Source organism: Panthera uncia, chromosome C2 (genome assembly GCF_023721935.1).
Source record: "Panthera uncia isolate 11264 chromosome C2, Puncia_PCG_1.0, whole genome shotgun sequence".
In the NCBI taxonomy this organism is placed as follows: Eukaryota; Metazoa; Chordata; class Mammalia; order Carnivora; family Felidae; genus Panthera; species Panthera uncia.
Window position 1 is genome coordinate 76,301,001 of NC_064810.1, and position 18,046 is coordinate 76,319,046.

The following is an 18,046-nucleotide window of genomic DNA, read 5'->3' on the forward strand; positions in this document are numbered from 1 at the left end:
GAGCAAAATTAGGGTGGGGATATAACTTTCCTCATATGTGTATGTATACAAAGTAAAGGCATGTATGTGTGTGTGTGTATATCTATATGTATACAGATATATACATATATATACATATATCTGTATACATATATCTGTATACACACACACACACACACACACACACTTTTTTGAGGAATAATTAGGGAGAAAAGGAGTCTAACAAGAAGGGCAAATAATACTATAAAAAGTACATATGTAAGATATATGTCAAACATACATATATACTTTTTTGAGAAATAATCAGGGAGAGAAGGAGCCTAACAAAAGGGCAAATAATGCCATATATATGTATATACATATATACACACATACTTTTTTGAGAAATAATCAGGGAAAGAAGGGCCCTAACAGGAAGGAAAATCATACTGAACAGTTACAAGTTGATGATGAGTAGCTGTTATAACACAATACAATTTATATATCTTCGGAATACTAATCCAAATAAGATTAAAATGTTTTTTTCATGATATAAGTCATAGGGTGGTGTATTTTAAAATACTTGCTGTAGTGATAACAGGCTGACATGGGGCACCTCCTAGAATCAACTTCGCAATCAGACGGGCATGCAGATCAGTGGTTTTCACACTTTGTTCCCTGGAGGTCTGGGCCCCTCTGGGGCTGTACCACATGGGCAAGGGATGGTTGTGAGCAGAGCATGGAGCCACAGACGATCCCCTACTCCTGTCCCCTTCAAATAGAGTCACTCTGCTTTAATCTATATGCATTTTAGGTTTTTTGACATATTTCATTAAAGCAAAAAAAAAAAGCTTTTAATGCTTAACAAAAGAAGTTTGAAAACAGCGACCTAAATCGTTAGCCTTACTGTAAATGAGGTAACTGAGGCCCCAAGGCCCCAAGAACTGTCAAAATTCAATGCAACCCAGATCTTCAGAGTCCCCAGACTGTGCTTTGTGAAATATATTCTTAAATCTCACTATTCCCAGGAGTTCATTAGGTAGGTAGATGCTATTTTCAGCCCTGATGCTCAATTACAGAGAAGTCAACTGACATCAGTAGCTGACACCCAGAGTTTCTGATTCACGAAGTCTGGGAACTAAGAATTTGCATTTCTACCCAGTTTCAAGATAATGCTGATGCTACTGGTCTGGGAGTCACAGTTTTAGGACCGCTGGACTAAGAAATCCTCACAATGAGGATTTGCTTTTGTAAAGCTGTGGTGCACAGCTGGCGTCCATTTCAGCACCTCCATCAATGGGACAGCAGTTTGCACTGGCTGTGGGGCCTCAAGTCATACTTGCCCCTAAAGCCTTGAGGTCTTATTATGCAGCTTCCCAAATGTCGCTCCTAGTCCCCACATTTGCAGAAAATTTAGCCCTACCCCATTTGGCTACTACAGCTACTTACGGCGCTTCGTACCGTCACCGTTCTTTGCGCTGTCCGAGACTTGCTGCTTCCTGATGCTGTCTTCATCCGCCTTCCTGTCTCTCCCTGGGCAAGCACAGATCCTGGCCTCAAAGCAGCGTCGGCCCAGGACTTGCCCACTAGGAATCAGAGAAGAGGGAGAGAAAGGGCGAAATTGAAAAGACCCTTAAAAGCCCTGGAATTCTCTCATTTCCATTTCTGATGCTGGCCATCACCCATCCACCATGACCACCAGTTCACTCATCGCTGCTCCGAGAATGGACCCAGAAGCGCTTGGCAGAACACAAAAATGCTTGCATGCCACAAACAACATTAGTAAATATGATTCCATTTGTTCCGCAAAGAACCCCCAAGCCATTCACTGAACAGTTGGATTTAACTACAGATTTTGAAGGACAGTTGAGTTGAGCTTGTGGATGTCTCTGGATAAAACCCCCTTAGGCAGCCCAGACTTACTCAAAGAAGTTATTAACTGCCTTGGAAGCCACATGAAAACAAACACTGTCTAATCAGAAACTACTGTAGTCAAATGTCAAGAATTCAGGTATAAAGTGACTTGCATGCCTTCCTGGTTCTTTTCTCCCCTCTACTTTAATGCACCCTGTTCTGCCTCCACCTTCTTAGATCTTTTATGTCAGTGTTTGCAGCCAGGATTTAAAGCACAAAGGACAAAATCAAGGTTAGCTCTTTGCTATACATGGGAAGTTAATGAGAGAGCAAACACAATTTCACTTTGCCCTCTGCCCACGGTGTTTTACAGAATGACAATTCCACATATGCCACTTACTCTCTGGTTTCCAGAGTAACAATGATTAAAATTGGACGGCGGTTCATCCCTCCAACACAACTGCTGTTACACATGAAATTGTACAGGACTGTCGTGAATTCAGTGCCAACCTGAACACAGGAGGAAAAAAGAATCTGGGTTAACACTGATTTGAACTGATGTTCTTTCTTCCCTCACAGTTCTATGTAACCAACTCACTTCTGATGAGGTGATATGCTTTCCTCTAGGGAGACAAATTCTAAAACCCATTGTAGATTCCTCTTTGCCTTGCCTCTTGGGAAACTTAAAGCTAATGTTTGGAACATTGGACACTACATTAGGTGAAATAGGCTTTAAAAATATTAATTTTTGATCCTATTCATTTGTAAGCTAATCCTTATCACCCAATTCAAATGGGGGGGGGATGAAAAAATTACCCATAACAACAGCAACACCCCAGGGATATTTCCCCTATGTGAATAAAACAGTGCAACACAGATTTAAATGTAGACTTCCATAAATAACACTGTGGAGCTGAAAAGGCCCTCAGGATTAAAAATCACCTAGTCCTAAGTGGTCATTTATGGGTGAGTCAACTGAAGTTTAGAGAGGGAAAGTCACAGGCTAAAGGTCCACACAGCAAGCCAGCAAACCAAAAGACTCTGGTTTCACTGCTCCAGTGTTCTTCCCACAGAACCGGTCTGGGAACAGGGGCACAGAGCAATGTTACCAAGTTAACTTAGTGCAAATTAAAGAGTTCTTAAGGAGATAGACAGTCTATAATAAAGCGGAAGAGGGGAAATACAAAAACTCTTGTATTTGATGACAAAGACTAAGGCAGAAATAGATGCTCAAAACACACTAATGCTCTCCTAAGTCAGCCCAGTACTTATCTTTTTACCTGGGGTGGTTCATAAGGTACCAACACACTCTGTCTTCCTGTGATGGGGTCTTCTACATACTGGGCATGGCTGTTCCCTTCTACTCGAATCAAATGACTAGGAGGAGCAATCTGTCCTGCAGAACAGAGAAAGACAAAATAGTTAGTTCTTTGCCTTCCAAATTTAAAAAAAAATGAAGCTGCATGGACAAAATATTGGTGGCTAAAGAAATAGTTTGTTTAATACAGAAAATACACATCCTTGGAAAAAGGAACAGATCTCATTGCCAGATATCTAATAAATGAAGGTGTACCTTTGTAGCAATAGAAATGGCTGGAATGCTCATCTATATTTAAGGAATAGTCCTTTGTTTCTGGTGCTTAAGGTAAATAATTCAAGCTTTCACAGTACTCCATGACTATGTCTCTGCCCTGATCCATAGAGGGGATTCTGTTAACTTCCATGGGAAATGGAAGGAAAAGGATTAATTTAAAAAAGACAACTCAGCTTGAGAGAAGATGCTTCCCTCAAATTGACTAGCAAAAACATTCAATAAGGATAAGCATTTCACTGCCTATTCTTTTCTCTGCTACAAAGTATCCATATTTACACCTGCTCTTTTTTTTTTTTTAAGATCTACACCCAGTGTCGGACTTGAACTCATGATCCTGAGATCAACAGTTGCATACTCTACTGATTGAGCCAGCCAGGCACCTAGTTTTACACTTGCTTTGGTCATAAAGATAAATTCATTGGCTTTGTGGTGCTGAAAGAGCTCCAGGTAGGAGAATAAGAAAAAGGAAGCATGCTTTAAAAGAGTATAGGCCAGGGGTGCTTAGGTGGCTCAGTCAGGTAAGCAGCCATGTTTTGATTTTGGCTCAAGTCATAATCTTACAGTTTGTCAGATCATGCCCTGCATCAGGCTCTTTGCTGACAGTGTGGAGCCTGCTTGGGATTCTCTCTCTCCCTCTCTCTCTGCTCCTCCCCCATTCATGTTCGTTCTCTCCACACCCCCCAATCTCTCTTAAAAGAAGTAAATAAAACTTAAAAAAAAAATAAAATAAAAATGAGCATAGGCCAGATTTCACAAAATTGGGATACCTGACAGAGCTCCAAAGGAAAGAAGATGATCTGAGAATTGGGAGCCATAAGGGTGTTGTTAACATTTGGATACATATTACCATTCTATACAATTTTATACTCAATAAAAGTCAAACATTAAGTGTGAAAATGCTCTCTGAAGAATCACCTATTTGGCAAAAACTAAAAATAGCTATCATGTCAAACAATGAGAAAGCAAAAGAAAACAAAATATAGTTGCATCATCTTGATGGATCAAGGACAGTTATAGAAACCTATAATGGAGTCTACATATAAGGAATACTCTTTAAGGCATACTGTTAAGTGAAAAACAAGATAGAAAGGTATTGAGGGGAGCCTGGGTGGCTCAGTCTGTTAAGCCTCTGACTCTTGATTATGGCTCACGTCATGATCTTACGGTTTGTGAGATCTAACCCTACTTGGGATTCTCTCTCTCTCTCTCTCTCTCTCTCTCTCTCTGCCTCTCCCCCACTGGCATACATGCACATGCTCTCTCTCTCTCAAAATAAATACTCCTTTTTTTAAAAGAAAGGTATTGAAAATGAGGCCATGTAGACAAGGACTAGAAGTTAATTTGTAAAAAGTAGTTGTGTTAAGGTGGGAGGGTTTTAACTTTCTCTTTTGAAATTTCTACCCACTCTTTTTCTTCCTCCATTAATTTTTCTTCACTATCTATTCCTACATCCATACTAGCTACCTACCAATATTTCTATTTTTAATATATTTTCTATCTAAAGTATCCTAACTTGCAAGCCTCTGCACCCAGATCACTCTTTGGTGAATATTTATGTGTTCTCTTGTCCTTCCTTTCCACTTTCCTCTGCTCCTTACCTAGCCTCCTTTCATAGAACCTTAGAATATTCAGTGTAAGAGAACCCATGGAAATAGTGACCTCCTTTGTAAAGCCCTTGTTGGATATGAGGCTCAGAACTTGGGGCCTGACATTTCTATGGACACAAAGCTTAAAGGAGACCCCAAGATACCTGTTCCCTGATCCATAGTCCTTTACTTTGCTGTCCCACCTCTCAGCTTATGTCCTAGATCTTCTATTTATTCCTTTTATCCATTATTCATCTTCATTCCTTTTTCATCTCTCCCACTTTCCTCTTCTGTTTTTTCATGTTTCTCACCTTTGATGCTTCCTCCACTTACCCTTCCTGATCAGAATTGATATAATCTTAATAATCACTCTAGGAAAGGCACTAAAGCTGAGGGTTGCCATTGCCTGGGCTGGACAAATCGGAAGTCAGGTTGTCCCTTCTACATTCTCTCATTCAAAAAAAGGATAAAAGAGAAAAATGAGGGAAGTAGTAGGGACTGGAGAGGCAAGTCCAGGTCATCTAGTAATCACCAATATGAAATTAAACTGTCCAATCATTATGGAAGCCACAAGTTTATCATTTTTCTCAAACAGCCCATTAGACATAAAGGTAGACTGACCTGCCATCGGATTACACAGATTGGAACCCAGTCAATGGGTTCCAAAGAAAAATCTCCACAGGATCTCTATATTCAAAGAGCTTAGCTAAACAGCCACCAACCCTAATTCTTACCCTCATTGAATTCACGGCTCAGTTCGTGGTTGGGGCACCGTTTCACCACCTCGGTGACATGTTCAGCCTTCTTGTAGACAGGCATGGCACGGATGACAGCGCCCTGTGGTGGTGGGGTCATCACCTTGATCTGGATGGGACATGTCTTTGCAATTTGGCAGTAGAGTTTCTTCAGTTCAGTGGAATACTGCTTAGAGATGGGCCAATGGTGGCAGGAAGGAAAGAACCAACAGGAGATACCATTACTTTCCAAATCAGAATAAGGACAACATGTTCACTTTGTACAGATGTATGTTCACAGTTGGCTACTACATACACGACAGCGAGGATTCTTATTAGAAGAAGTTATATTCATCAATCAAATTAATCATTTTTCCTACTTTAAATACAATCCCATGGCAAAAGAAGAATTTGCATTTATCAAAACATATTTATGCCATTATTTCCTGTTATCTTTAGGATAAAGAAATTGAGTCTCAGAGGGGTTTAAATAATTAATACCACAAACACTTTTATGGAGTTCCAGAAACTAAATGGAAAAAACAGTGTTTTCATGTACTGAGTAATATTTCAGAGATTGTAATTTACCCTGCCCTTACAAGACTCTAGAGAGACTCAGAGGAAATAGGATTTATGGAAAAATTAAGATGGAATGGAATATCTGGCAGAGAGTAAAGAGATCTTACCCAAGGTCAACCAACTAGAAAATTACAAAGCAAAAATTCTCCCAAACTACTGTACTTATGTTCTCCTGTCATAGCCTGAGACCATGAGAAAGCTGACAGGGGCCATTTGGTTCTATACTCTCATGAAAAAGGACAGGCCTGTTGTAATGCCACAAATCATGGTGCAAAAGCCATCAAGATACAGAACTCTTCACTCATAAGTGACTGAAATGTTTCCTGCCCATAAATCCTTCTGCAGGGAAAGGAAATTCAGTAGTTGGTTGGTTGGCTGGCTGGTTGTAGAACTGGCAAAATAGGGAAGAAAGCATGAGACTTAGAACCAAATAGAAGAAAAAAAGCCCTATCCTGTGCTTCTTCCTCTCCCCGTCTCTGAACCAATGTAGAAGTCTCCATTCCAATCCCTACATTCTATTAAATCTTAGCGTCCCGATCCTCTGTGTCAATTCCCCATCATGGTATTTCCTTCTCATTCTGCTGCTAAAGTGAAACCACCCAGGCACCAGAATTGCCAGCCAAGAGTGGGGCACCTAGTAACACCCAAACAAAGGTAAACACACACAGACACACACACACACACACACACACACACACACACACACTCAGTTTGCAATGACATTCTCCCAGGGGAAAGACACTGGGGACCAGGAGCCAGAATGGCAAAAAGATTTATTACTGATATGTTTCAACCCAACTCTGACAAAAGGCAAATGTCCTACTAAAACGTACATTTAAAATAATCATTTTATCTCTTTCCTTTTGAAATATTTTATTTAAAGAATCCTTCTTTTCATCCCAAGCCTTTTAGTATATGAAATTTTCAGTTAAAAATTTCCTAATGCTAGAAATGTGTTGCATAATCAGCTCTCCATGCCCACAGGTCAAGGATTAAACACAGCAAAAGGGTTTTATATAGCCTGAAGAAATAGGGAGCATGCCAAAAATTGACCACAAAAATAAAATTCTACTTGGGAGACACTGAATGGAATCTAGAAGAATATTTTTGTGCTAGTGTTTTTTAACCAATGACTTTACAAAACAAAGGCACTGCCTTGGGATGTGTTAAGAACTCACTTTTACTGAGAACTCTCAGAAAAGAAGCATAGCTGTTTGTGTGTTTTAGTTAGGAGATATATAATCTAACCATGGGTTTCATAAGGTTCACCTTAGGAAAAATGACTGAAAAATAAGTTTGTCACCTGAAGGCATATAAGATACCTACCCAAGTATGTAAAGACTGCAAAAAAAGAAGGATAAGTCTTCAGAATAGGACAGTTAAAAAACATATACCATTTCAATAACTGATATACTAAAATGTGAAAGTACTAAAAACAAATGTAGGCATCATCAGGTATTAATCCTCACTCGTTCTCAGGGATGGGGGGAGGGAATCTAATTTCTGAGTCTGAATAACGATAAATAATCATAGCTTTACCATTTCCTGAGTTCTGTTGTCAGAAATGCAATCCTCACACAACCCTATGAGGAAGGTATTACAGGTATACAATCTCTTATCTGAAACCCTTGGGGTCAGATGTTTTAGAGTCCAGAACCGTTTTGATTTTAGAAAGGGAGTTCCTATAGCATATATTATAGACACCTCCAGCAGCATTTAGGTCAGCGCCCCATGATCAAACCTTAGCATTACTTCGGAATTCATGAACATTCACACCAACTGGGAAATAAGCATAAGGCCTCAGAGTTCAGGCTAGATTTCACCACCAAATGAATCTGCCACAAACTCCACGAAACTAAAACCGAACCAAACCAACTTGGGGTTTTGGGAGCTCTTGGGATTTCAGAATCGCAGATAACAGATAATGAAACAGCATTATTATCCCCATTTTATAGATAAGAAAATTGAGGCATGGAGAGGACTAGCCTGAGGTCACCAAGGAGAGCTGGTTAGCAACCAGTGTAGAAGAGTCCTAGTCCCGGCCTTTTAACAACGGTTCCTTGTCTCTATTTCTCTTGGCTCAGCAGTGCCAATTCGTGTACTTTTGCATTTTTCTATTTCCCAACAGCATGACTATTTTCTGAACCAACTTAAAAGGTATACAATCTTCTCTAACATTAAAATGGGCTCAACAGCGGTTGACTCACCATCAACCATTCCTCTTTATTTCTCAGTGCAATAATGTTTGCTCACTGAACTGCAGAGAGAGGGAGCAAGCAATAGAGCTGGAAAAGTCCTGGATGAGGAGGAGGTCGTCCTTGGAGACTATACTACCAGCTAGCTGGTAGCTGTGTGTTAGCACTCTTGTTACAGCTCAGGGGAATTCACGTAGGAGGCCCTGACCTTTCACATGGTTTAAGGCCCTTTTGTGTTCTGACCCCATCTCTCTCTCAGTCCCTCCCCGCACCCTCCTAATACATTCACCTCCCATGTGTTCTACTCATGCAGACATCTTAATGGCTCAAACACGTTACACTCATCACCCACAATTCAATCATGTCACTCGGTCTAGAACAACTCATGTTCTTCCTCTGTTCTCCACACCAAGCGAGGACAATTTTGTCCTAGCCCTCTGCTAGGACTGCATCTAGTACTATAGACCACATTTTCCAGTTTTAAAATGCAGGTTTCATATTGACTAAATCCAAATCTAAATCTAAATATCAGACCAGGGCCAAGATCCCTTTGATTACTGCTTCTGGTTAAACTACTAGGCCTGCTGTTCAGTAACTAGAGGGGCTGAAGCTGAAGAGGCCTGGCACGCTTGGTTCTTTACAAAGCCAAGCTTCTGCTACTCTGTTTCTTTTACTGGCCAATCCAACCTGTGATGATGTTTAATGTTTTTCCAGCACTAAATTCGGGCTCCCTGGCCTATAGTGTATTCATAATTCTTTACACTTGACCATTTCCCTTATCCTCTACCAAATAGCCCACTGTCACCAATTTCCCAGGTTTCTGCATGACCACAAAAAATGGGAATCTGATCTATGCCAATATTCTAGAATACACTGGTAATTTAAGCTGGCACAGGGTGGAAACTGAAACACATCTGGTTTCTCTTAATGTCTCTCTCTTTCTCCCTGGGACTTCTAAAATCTACCTCTAAACCACTCCCAACACTGACTTGACATTCTTGAATTCTAAGGTCTAATTTCTTCTTTTGGGTCTGTATTCTTTGTTGTAATCAGCTTTGAGGTATAACTTACTACAAAATATACCAATTTTAAGTATACAAGCTGATGACTTTTGACAAATGCACCCAGTTGTGTAACCATCACCGCCAACACCCTATTCATCAAGATTATCTTTTGCCCTTTTACAGTTAATTCTCTCCCTGATCTCTTCCTAAGCAACCATGTACCCGCTTTCTCTCACTGCACTTGGCCAGAATTTTACAGAAATGGAATGATACAGTATATAATCTTAGATGCCTGGCTTCTTTTCACTTAGCATAATGCTCATCCACATGTTTGCCTGCATCAGCATTTCATATTTAATGAAATTCCATTATTTGTCAATTCATCATTTATTTCCAGTTTGTATTTACTATGAATACAACTCTTACGAACATTCATACACAAATCTTAGTGAGGACACATGTTCTCATTTTTCTGGATAGGGACCTGGAAGTATGATTGTTTAGTATGTGTATGCTTGACTTTATAAGAAACTGCCAAACTGTTTTACAAAGAGACTGTGTCACTTTACATTGCCACCAGCAGTGTATGAAGGTGTCACGTCCTCATCAGCACTTGTTATTGTCCATGTTAATGCCATTCTAGCAGGTATATATGGTTCTTATTGTGTTTTAAATTAGCATTTCCCCGACGATTACTGATGTTGAGTGTCTTTTCATATACTTGTTTCATGTACTTCATTTATATTTTTATATAATAAAAATTTTAAATATAAATATTTTATATAAATAAATTAAAGTAAAAAATTAAAAATATAAATAGATTTATATTCATTTTATACTATTTCATATACTTATTTACTATTCTTTTTTAAAGTGTTCAAATCTTTCATACTTCTTGAATTTTAACTTTTTTAAGTTTACTTATTTACTTTGAGAGAGAGAAAGATTGCAAGTAGGGAAGGGGTAGAGAGAGAAGTAGAAAGAGAATCCCAAGCAGGCTCCATGCTGTGCAGAGCCTGATGCGGGGCTTGATCTCACAAACTGAGATTATGACTTGGCCTGAAATCAAGAGTTGACGCTTAACCCACTTAGCCATCCAGCATCCCTTAAATTTTAATTTTATAATTGGGTTGCTTGTATTCTTAATTTGAGTTGAAAAAGTTCTTCATATGTTCCAGATACAAGTCCTTTATCAGATATGTTTTTAAAATATGTTTTCTCCCAGTCTGTAGCTTGTCTTTTTTTTTTTTTTTTTTTACCAATTTTCTGTGCTTTTCCAAAACAATTAATTTTGAGGAATCATCAATATTTTGCCTTTAAGGCTCATTTCCTTTCTGTCATAAGAAATCCTGGCCTAGCCTGATGTTCAGAAGGATTTTGTATGTTTGTGTGTAGAAGATTTATAGTTTTAGCCGTTGCATGTAGTTCTGTATCTATGTTCAGTCAATTCTCCTCTTCCTTTTCCTCTTCTTTTTAACAACAATCTATTTGTTCCAGAAACATTCTGGGACTCTGTTCAATAGCCTTGGCATCTTTTTTGAAAATTAATTGGCCAAATGCATTCACATTTTTATCTGGACACTGCTCTTTTCTATTGATCTATGTGTCTTCATACATCAGTGCACACTGTTTGGATTACTCTAACTTTATAGGAAGTCTTGAAATCAGGTAAATGGCAACCTCCAATTTTGTTCTTTTTCAAGATTGTTTTGGCTATTTCAGGTCTTCTGAATTTCCATTTAAAATTTACAAGCAAGTTGTCGATTATCACAAAATACCTGGTAAAATTTTGGATGAAACTGTTTCTAATATATAGGTGATCTTGAAAAGAAGTGATATATTCACAATATTATGTATTTTAATCTATGAATGTGGTATATACATCCAAATAGGAACCTTTAATTTCTCTCAGGAATGTTTCATAATTTTCAGTATATAAATTTTGCACATATTTTGTTAGACTGCTCCTTTGGTATTTTTTTAATTGTTTACATGCTACTTCAAAATTTTTAATGTCTAATTTTATTTTTTCAGTATATAAAAACATAATTAATCTTTGTATATTAACTATGTATCCTGTGACCTTGCTAAACTTATTAGTTCTAGTAATTTTTTATAGCTATCTTATGATTTTCTGCATAGATGATTACATTAACTGTGACTAAAGACAGTTTTACTCCTTTCCAATATGCATGACTTTTAATTTTTATTCTTGCCCAACTGCAAGAATTGAACTATGGTCCAATTTGTTATTGTTTTATTTTTATTTTTTAAATTGATATCTTAGACCATTGATTTTAGACTTGTTTCCCTAATATAAGCATTTAATTCTGCAAAGGTACATCTAAAGCATCCCTTTGGCTATATCTACAACATTTTGATATATTCTTAATATGGAGGAATATATAAGCATTTCTTTTGGAGGTTGGGTTATCCAATATAATTTGACATCCAATTGTAATTTCTTTTGGAGTCTTCATATTCAATATAATAAAGGACCATACTTACATTCTTGAGAAAGATAATTCTTCCTCTAAGACTTCTGTTTATTAGGTGGGTTCCATCTCTGGCTCTAACCTATTTCCCCTTTGTACCATTTTCTTATCATTCCAAATGGATTTTTTCATTGCTGTTCTATGGTCATTTTTTTTTCTGTAGCTAGGTTTTTTCGACTATAGGTATCAAAGGAAGAACCCAGTTGAGTCTATATCTGAAAAGAGAATCCCTATATCTAAGAACTTCGTTGGTGATGCATGTCCATTGCATTGAATCTCCAGCAGCTCTTTGGGTAGATGTCAAACATTCCAACCTTTATGTTTAAAGGTATAACCTATCTCTTCCCACAATGCTGTCACTACTAGAAGCAGTTATGAAGGATTAAAGACATAAATTTCTCAACTTCTTTTTCCATAAATGTGTCTGGTTTTTTTCATAATTATAACATATGCACACGGAAATTCTGAAAAACAGAAATATATGACATATTTCCCCCACCCAGAGATGCACACCATTAACATTTTAGACTTTTTCCTATTCATATAAACACATACAACACAAACACTCTCTCACAAACACACACACCCTTATACAAACTGGAACACACCATAAAAAAATTTGGTGTCTTGTCTTATTTAACATATCGTGAGTATGTCTAATTTAAAAATGTGATGTTAAAGGGCTGTAATTATAGTATTAAAAAGAGACATACCATGATTTATTTAATCATGCCTTTCTTATAGAATATGAATTTTATTATAATTTAAAAATATTAAAAATAACGCTCTTGTGCACATTTTAAAAAATTACGTTTATTTATTTTTGAGAGAGGCAGAGACAGTGTGAGTGAGGGAGAGAGGGAGTGAGAGAATCCCAAGCAGGCTCCGCACTGTCAGTGCAGAGCCTGATGCAGGGCTTGAACTCACGAAACCAAGAGTCAGATGCTTAACTGACTGAGCCACCTGGGTGCCCCATGCTGTGCACATTTTAATTCACAAATCCTTTGCACATAAATTAGTTTCAGTTGGATCCCTTAAAACCAGATAGTTGAGTCAATGCACATGTTAGTATTGCAGGGAAGTCCAAGGTCAATTTGAATTTTCTTCTTTTAAGTAAGCTGCTTATTTTTCCCTAGATCCTTACAGGATTTGTTTCCTTCTTTATTTTTATTTTCTTTTAAGTGAGAATATTTCTAATTTTTTTTTGGAAATTATTTGGGAATTGGTGAGCTCTTTCAACTTACATACTTTAACTCAATATAATTTACTTTTCTTGTTTTACTTATATTTTTGCTTTTTCTACTCATTAATTTTCAGAAACATGTAAGTCTTACTTTGGATCCACATTGTCTATCTTTCATACATTTTATATACTCAAACATGAATTGTTAGTATCTTTTCCTTTTGTCTGCATTCAGGGAAAGCTTGTCAAAGTCATGTACATATCATGTGTAGGGTTTTCTAGAGTTAGTTCTGTTCTGCCCTACTACAATTAGTTGTAAGTCTTCTATTGCACTTAAATGTTGTTCTTTATCTTGCTTAATCTCCCTTTTTACCTTATACAGTCATCTTTCCATCACAGCCTGCTGTTCTAGGTATGTTATTTTCTTCACCAATTTATAGTGCTTATGTTTTATTGCTTTGTACTGAAGCAATCTTCTAATTTTTTTTTTTCTGGTTGCTAGGATGTTTTTGCTTCCTTTGGTTCATTAAAATGCTGTTCCCTTATATTTAGAGTTCTTTTACTTCTTCCTCCCCCCTCCTCCTCCCCCTCCCCTTCCTTCCCCCCCTTGTTGTTGTTGTTGTTTTGATATAGGTATGTAATCACTTTTATAGTTTTCTGTGAACATAATAAGATATAACTAGGGCTAGTATTTGCATCCCTCATGTCTCTTTGACAATTGAAAATTTGACAAATGTCAATTTTCAATTTGATTCTATAAGCCCTTTAAAAAATAAAAATTGCTACACTATTATAAATAGCATGAGTGTCCAATTTAGTTAGGCTTTTCCCTGTAATTCATAATATTTTAGTGGGAAGTTAAGATTCTATATAAGAATTTGCTTATCAGCTGCCACTGTAAACTAGGCATGAGATCTATATATTAACATCATTCAATAATTGCCAAACAAATGTCTACTAAGCACATACTACCTATGGTCGATACTCTGTTCTATACAAGAAACATAGAGAAATAAGATTCAAAACCCCATAATGCAGGAACTTATATATCCTTGCTGTGTAGGGCAGTTTTTGAAACATAAACTGAAAGAAAAACTTAGTCTTACCTCAAATTGGTCATGGTTTAGAGGTAGAGTGAAACAATCCACTGAGCATAGCAGAGGTATACAGAATGTATTATGGGATTACAGAGGATAGAGCAATAACATATTTGTTAATAAATTTGCTATTTATTTAGTATTATATTCAAGACTCTGTTTTAGTTCTGGAAATTCAGCAGTAAAAAAAAGCAAAGTCCATGCTCTAAAGGTGTCACTGCTCTAGAATAAACAAATAAATACTATGTCAGATGGTAATAGGTGCTATAAAGAAAATAAAGTCTGGGTAAAATTAAAGGATATAGTCAAGAACCAGGAGCTGGGTAGTGTGGTGTGAGGGGGATATTATTTCATCAGGGAAGAATTCTTTGATATATTGATATGTAAAGAAAGATCTGAAGGAAATACACTGGATTGAGCCATGCATAGGAGGCATGCATGCTCATCCCATGGATGAGCCTAGGGAAATAATATTTCAATTACTGGAGCTAGCACATGATAAGGTCCTGAGGAGAGTATGTCTGTCAAGGATACCAGTAAGCAAAGGCTACAGTGGTAAGGGACAAGATCTCAAGCAGACAGAATATGGGGCCCAGACCACGTGAGGCCTTATAGGCCAGGGAAAGACTTCAACTTAGTGTGAGCTAGGAAGTCATTGGAGAGGTCTGAGAAAGTGACATGATATGATTTCCACTTGAATAGTATTTTGGCTGTTATGTGAAAAACAGACTTTATAGATGGAACAGAGAGATCAGTAAAGAAGCTACTGCAAATAATTCAAGTAAAAAATCCCAGTGGCTTAGACCAGCAGTAGAGTTGGTGAGAAGCAGTTGGTTTCTGGATATATTTTAACCAGATTTACTGGCAGATTGGTTGGAGATAAGAGAGAAAGAGAAAAGTAAATGTATTCTACTGGAGAAGAAAGATTTCACAGTGGTAGTGATATTTAAGTGAGGCCTTAAAAGGCAAGTTATTCACCAACTATATGGTATACCCAAGGATGCCAGAATGGAAGAGCCAAGAGACAGAGAGCAGGCTTTCCACAGAGAGGGAATATCATGGATATAAGCAGAGAGATGTTAACTATGGCTAAACTATAGGTGGGGGGAGGCAGGAGGGGGAGAGGCAGGAGGCAGAGGGGCAGAACAGAAAGCAATGAGGCTAAGCCAGGAAGGCAGTTGCCAGATTCTGAGGAGCCCTGGATGTCAGAAGAAACAGCTAGACTCTACCAGCAGGCAAAGAAGAGTCACTAAGGATTGCATACCAAGGGACGGATCTATCAGGTCAATGTATTAAGTAAAGCAAAGCCAGTAGGAGCGAGACTGGAATAAAGTAAGAGGAAGGGGACCTGTCAGGAGGTGTTCAGGCAAGAAAGGAGGAGGGCCCAAACTAGGGTGATAGAAATGACTAAAAAGATGAAGAGACGGAGGACATAGGATTCACTAAAACTCAGTCTTCTAGTTTTCATCATGAAGGCACCAAAACAGACTGAGAATTGTTTTTCATTGGAACAAAAGATGCTTGCAAAAATAAGACCAGTTATTTGCTTATTACCTTTTCTAAAAAAAAAAAAAAAAATGAACGAGAGTTAGTTTAGGGCTCCCGACAGTCAGTAGTAAAATAAGACTTGGCTTAGTCAATGGACTCTTCAACAAATAGAGAAAACAAAAGATAGTTAACTTTAATTCTGGACCAAGAAAATAAAATAACATGAGGTAACACTGGAATTCATAGGCCAACTTTGTTGTGAAAGAAGTAAGGGCTTAGTTATCAAAGCCAAGAGCATTAGGGAAGGACTCTTACTCAACCCCATCAATTGTAAGCAATAGTCACTGAGCTAGGGGTCAAGAGTCAAGATTTAAAAATTCTGCCTCCTCTACTCATTCCCTGGGTCTTTATGCAATCACCTAACTTCTCACCAACATAAAATTAAAATATATACATATAAACTTCTATAGCTCTTAGGGTGGAGGGGTAAAATCATGGATGGATAGGAGAAGCCTTAGTCAACTGCAAAGACCAACATAAAAGCTGTGAATTATGATTATTACTGAAGCTTCATGTTTCTAAGATCTTCCACATAAAGTGTTTAATGTAGCTTAAGTAACTTGGGGAGCATTGTGAAAACATTATTTCAACCTGGTGAGGGAGTGGTTGTCAGATAATAAAAATCTGCTTAAGTTTGAATATTAACCATTTACAATGAAATCAGACAATTCTTATTTACCTGGTAGTGATCACTAAGTTCTAGACCATGTCAAGCTACTGGGTTCATTTGTTTAAGAAAATGAATGGATTTGGTTTATCTGCTTCCATACATTTTTATATACACATGTATAGATTCATAAGTAAGTACAATATAATTTTATGTGTCCTTAAAATTTACTTAAGCTACACTGATCAACATTTAATCTCAGCAATCTCTTTTCATTTCTCTTGTTTTCAACATTTATCTGTGTTCTTACATGTGGACATACTTATTCATTTTAATAGAAGGAAGAAGAGAGGGTAATGAGATAGAATGGAGGGAGACCTTCTGGCTTCATCTGTAATATTTTATTTAGAAACAATATTTGAGGGGTGCCTGGTTGGCTCAGTCAGTTAAGCATCTGACTTCAGCTCGGGTAATGATCTCACGTTCCATGAGTTTGAGCCCCGTGTCAGGCTCTGTGTTGACAGCTTACAGCCTGGAACCTGCTTCAGATTCTGTGTCTCCCTCTCTATGCACCCCCCCCCCACACACACACACACACTCACACCTCTCTCTCTTTCTCTCAAAAGTAAATAAACATTAATTTTTTAAAAAAACAATATTTGAAGCAATATGAATTTTGGTAGATACTCAGGTATCTAAACTTATTTGCTGTTTTTGTAGGCTTGAAATATTTCCTAATAAAAATTGTAATAAATAAATTTAATATGGGCAGTACCTGTAAGTCTGTTGCAGACTTATAATTTTAGAATATGGAGAATATAGAAATAAGATATTAGAACCCAGAAGAAACATTATAGCATGTCTTGTCCAAACTTTATTCTCCCATTAATTTTCAGATATAAAACTTAGTGAAGTTGGTTCATTAATTTAACAAATATTTATTGAACACCTGCTTCATGACAGGCTCTCTCCTGAATTCCAGGGAACTAGCAGTATACCTTGGGCTAATGGAGTTGGCTTAGACGAAGCAATGACATTAAACAAATTATTTCTAAAAATGTGATATATGTTCTAAATAAAAAGCAGAGGGACACAAGGCAAAATGTGAAGCTCTATTTAATTTGGAGGGTCAGGAGAGCATCCCTGAAGAAATGATTTCTAAAGGTTGCACTAAATCTAGGCAATGTAGGAATGAACTCAGATTTCCTTACTTCGGAAAAACTAATACTTTTACAACTTCATTATACCCTGATGACGGAGTTTCCATATAAAACCAAACTGGCATTGTAAGCCAAGGATTTGGTTTTCCGTTTCTATTATCAAATCACTTGTTTCAAGGCAGTTTTAGTTTATGATACCACGGCTAAGCTTTTCTTACAAAGTTAGATCAGCTTAGAGATGATTTGGTTCAGCCACTCCAGTTCCAGAGGAAAGATCCAAGCCCCAGAGAGGAGAGGAGACTTGCTCAAACACACTCAGCAACAAGGACCATCTTGACACACAGGCCAATGTCCCAACTCATGCACCATGCGGTCTTAACACTAGCAGTATGGGGCCCAAGTGGAACTGGTGTATTTCATACCAGAGTGAATTTACATAAACATTCAATATG

General features: G+C 37.6%; 1 protein-coding gene across 1 annotated transcript in view; it reads right to left on the reverse strand.

Moving 5' to 3' along the window:
- The window catches only part of TP63 (tumor protein p63), a 211,954-nt gene that overhangs the window by 9,941 nt on the left and 183,967 nt on the right, over positions 1-18,046 (reverse strand). Inside the window, exons 5-8 of the mRNA XM_049628416.1 lie at positions 5,727-5,913; positions 3,093-3,208; positions 2,213-2,322; positions 1,408-1,544 (exon numbers count right to left, since the gene is read on the reverse strand). Coding sequence (XP_049484373.1) covers positions 1,408-1,544; positions 2,213-2,322; positions 3,093-3,208; positions 5,727-5,913 — 550 coding nt within the window. The remainder of the gene's footprint in view (positions 1-1,407; positions 1,545-2,212; positions 2,323-3,092; positions 3,209-5,726; positions 5,914-18,046) is intronic.